Source organism: Pundamilia nyererei, unplaced genomic scaffold (genome assembly GCF_000239375.1).
Source record: "Pundamilia nyererei isolate P.nyererei 1_Seehausen unplaced genomic scaffold, PunNye1.0 scaffold00266, whole genome shotgun sequence".
Taxonomy (NCBI): domain Eukaryota; kingdom Metazoa; phylum Chordata; class Actinopteri; order Cichliformes; family Cichlidae; genus Pundamilia; species Pundamilia nyererei.
In genome coordinates, this window is record NW_005187667.1 from 546119 (window position 1) to 548984 (window position 2866).

Sequence of the window (2866 nt, forward strand, 5' to 3'; positions counted from 1 at the left end):
GATTACAAGACGAACTGCCGACTCTTGAGCCACGATCGCCCCACAACAACAAACTAACCCCCTCTGTGAATTGCAGATTTATTGTTGTGGAGGGGTTTGCTAGTCCCAGTGATCCCAGAGGCTTTATTGTCGGAGTGCTGGGCAGTGGCCAGCACACACTGGCAACTGTGGTGTGCTGGTTCCTGGTTCCGGAGACAGGCTGGACTTTGTCTCAGCTGGGGTGGATATCTTAGTATCCCCTAGTTTTCCCTGGTGGACAAGAGGATATGTTCCCTGCACCTTCAGGTCAGGGAATAGGTCCTGACTGTCATCTGTGCCTGTGCGCCGAACAGCAGTTCAGAGTAAACTGCCAGCGTGCTCCACCTGGGGGCTGTCGTCTTACTGGGAGAATTCAACACTAATGCGGGCAACAACACTGAGACCTGGAAGGGCATGACTGGGAGGAAGGGTCTGCCAGATCTGAACCAGAGCTGGACTCCTGTGTGAACCAGGGTGTCTGTAACTGCACATGGCACTAGGACACCCCATACCACAGGTCGATGATCAATTTTGTAATTGTATCATCGGATCTGTGGCCGTATGTTCTGGACATTTGGGTGAAGAAAGATGGTGAGCTTTTAACTGATCACCACCTGGAGGCGGAATTGGATCAGGTGGCAGGGGACGATGGTGGACAGACCTGGTGCACCTGAACGTAAAATGAGGGTTCGCTGGGAACACCTGACAGAGGCGAGATCTTCAACTGCTGCACTGAGCTGCGGCTGCAAGGTCGTTGGTGCCTGTCGTGGTGGTAACCCCCAAACCAGATGCAGGACAGCAGAGTGCAGCTGATTTGACTGAGGATATTGTTGGGTTGGAAGGAATACATCAAGGACCTCCTTAATCCCAGTCTTCCATAAAGCAAGCAGAGTCTGGAGACCTGGGGAGTGACTAGTCCATAACCGGAGTGAGGTCACTGAGGCAGCTAAACAACTCCTTGGTGGCGGGGCCCTTGGTGTGGATGAAGTTCGCCCTGAGTTTCTGAAGGATCTGGATCTTGCAGGGCTGTCTTGGTTGATATGCCTCTACAATGTTGTGTGGAGAGGGGCAGTACCTCTGGACTGGCAGACTGGGATGGTGGTTACCATCTTCAAGAAGAGGGACTGGAGGGTGTCCTCTGACTGTAGGGGCATTGGTAGGTGAGGAGTTTGACCATTTGTGAGGGGCTCAAAGTACAGCCATTACTCCTCTACATCGAAAGGAGCCAGTTAAGCTGGTTTGGCCATGTAACAAGGAAGCCTCCTGGGTGAGGTGTTCTGGGCACGTTCCGCTGGGAGGGGGTCCCAGGACAGACCCAGGACACACTGGAGAGATTATATCTCTTGGCTGGCCCGGGAACACTGGAGGAGGTGGCTGCGGCCTCCATAACGCGGCCTCAGATAAGCAGAAGAAGATGGATGGATAGAACAGACTCACAGGCTGATGTGTGTCTGACAGTTAAGCTCTTAACTAATCTTTGTAGTCACTAAGCTTTATTGTTCACTCTCTCTTTTCTTTTTCTTTTTCCAGGTACTGAAGTTTGATTCTGACCAACTGAGAGAGAACCTGAAATTCTGTGAACCAGACAGACCCACAGTCACACCCAACTTCTATTTTGATCATTTTGAAAACGCTAAAATCTTGGTTAACCAATTGTGGCCCGACTCAGACTCCCTGCTGGAGGAGGAGCCTTCACTCAAGCTCAGTTTCAAAGGTAATTAATCCATAATTGAAACCAGCATTTCCTTTATTGGACTGGGTGAAGATGCCAGGTTTATGCTTTGGTACAAAACTTTATTCCATATTTGTTTTTTTTAAACTAAAAATCACTAAAACCAGTTTGTTTGTAGGACAAGTTAATGATTCAGATAAAGCATCACACAGATACCTGCTAATCAGCACCATCCACAGAAAACTGTGGAATCTGACCAAAGCTCTTAGTCAGACTTGTTGGATGGTCTGTTATTACAGTAACCTCAGAGCAGCCATGTTATTGGTCAGGTGATGTCATTAAAAATGCTCTAAAAGGCTCCAACAGCACAAACAAGGTCCAGAGGTCCAGTTCAGGTGAAGCTAGCAGACAGCTAGCAGCTACACCCACCTGTGTCACCATCCACCTGTCAGTTACATAGGCCACGCCCCTAGTAATGCAGACTTTATTCCTTAATACAATTTAAAAAGCTGTTATGAAGGTAGAAATGATCTGCAGAGACCAAACAGTTTGCGTATCAGGCTGTAAACATGTTTCATTCTGCTGTAAAGCTTTAACAGTCTGTGGGACTGACTCACTGCTGCCTCTGCTGGACGTTAGAGGAATTGCAGGTTTTAGCTTCAAACACTGGCTTCAGTTTGGGAATGAAGACCACGTCTGTCTCTGACATATTCTCCTCTTTCTCTGCAGCGCTCTTTCTTTCCATGAGAAAACCAAAGAGGATTAAAGACTTTACTGAAGTTTGAAGCCTGCCTGCAGTGAGACGACGCCTCCAGTTTAAACTCTGTTTGTTTGCTGTTCCGTATTTTAGACCAACCAAGCGTATTGTTTGACAGCGGTGTGGTCACAGCTTTAGATAACGCGTATTTATGGGTTTTGAACATATGAATTCATACATTGTTGTGTTGTTTTAACCTCTGGTGAGATAAGAGTGGGTGGAGCATCACAGCGCTGCTTCTCTAACCTACAGCAGAGGTCGGTGTTGTTGGTGTGACGGGTGGATGGATGTGACGTGTTCATGTACCCAAAGTTTAATATGAAACATTTCTGTATTTTGGCAAAGTGAAAGCTGTTTTTATTTTGTATCTGAAACACAAAGATGACTTTATTCATTTATTCATGCTTTGATCCAAACAG

General features: G+C 47.3%; 1 protein-coding gene across 1 annotated transcript in view; it reads left to right on the top strand.

The window, feature by feature from the left end:
• Window positions 1-1555, top strand: part of LOC102215506 (uncharacterized) — a 3510-nt gene extending 1955 nt beyond the window's left edge. The window contains exon 3 of the mRNA XM_005750268.1: window positions 1549-1555. Coding sequence (XP_005750325.1) covers window positions 1549-1555 — 7 coding nt within the window. The remainder of the gene's footprint in view (window positions 1-1548) is intronic.
• The last annotated feature ends 1311 nt before the right edge of the window (window positions 1556-2866 follow it).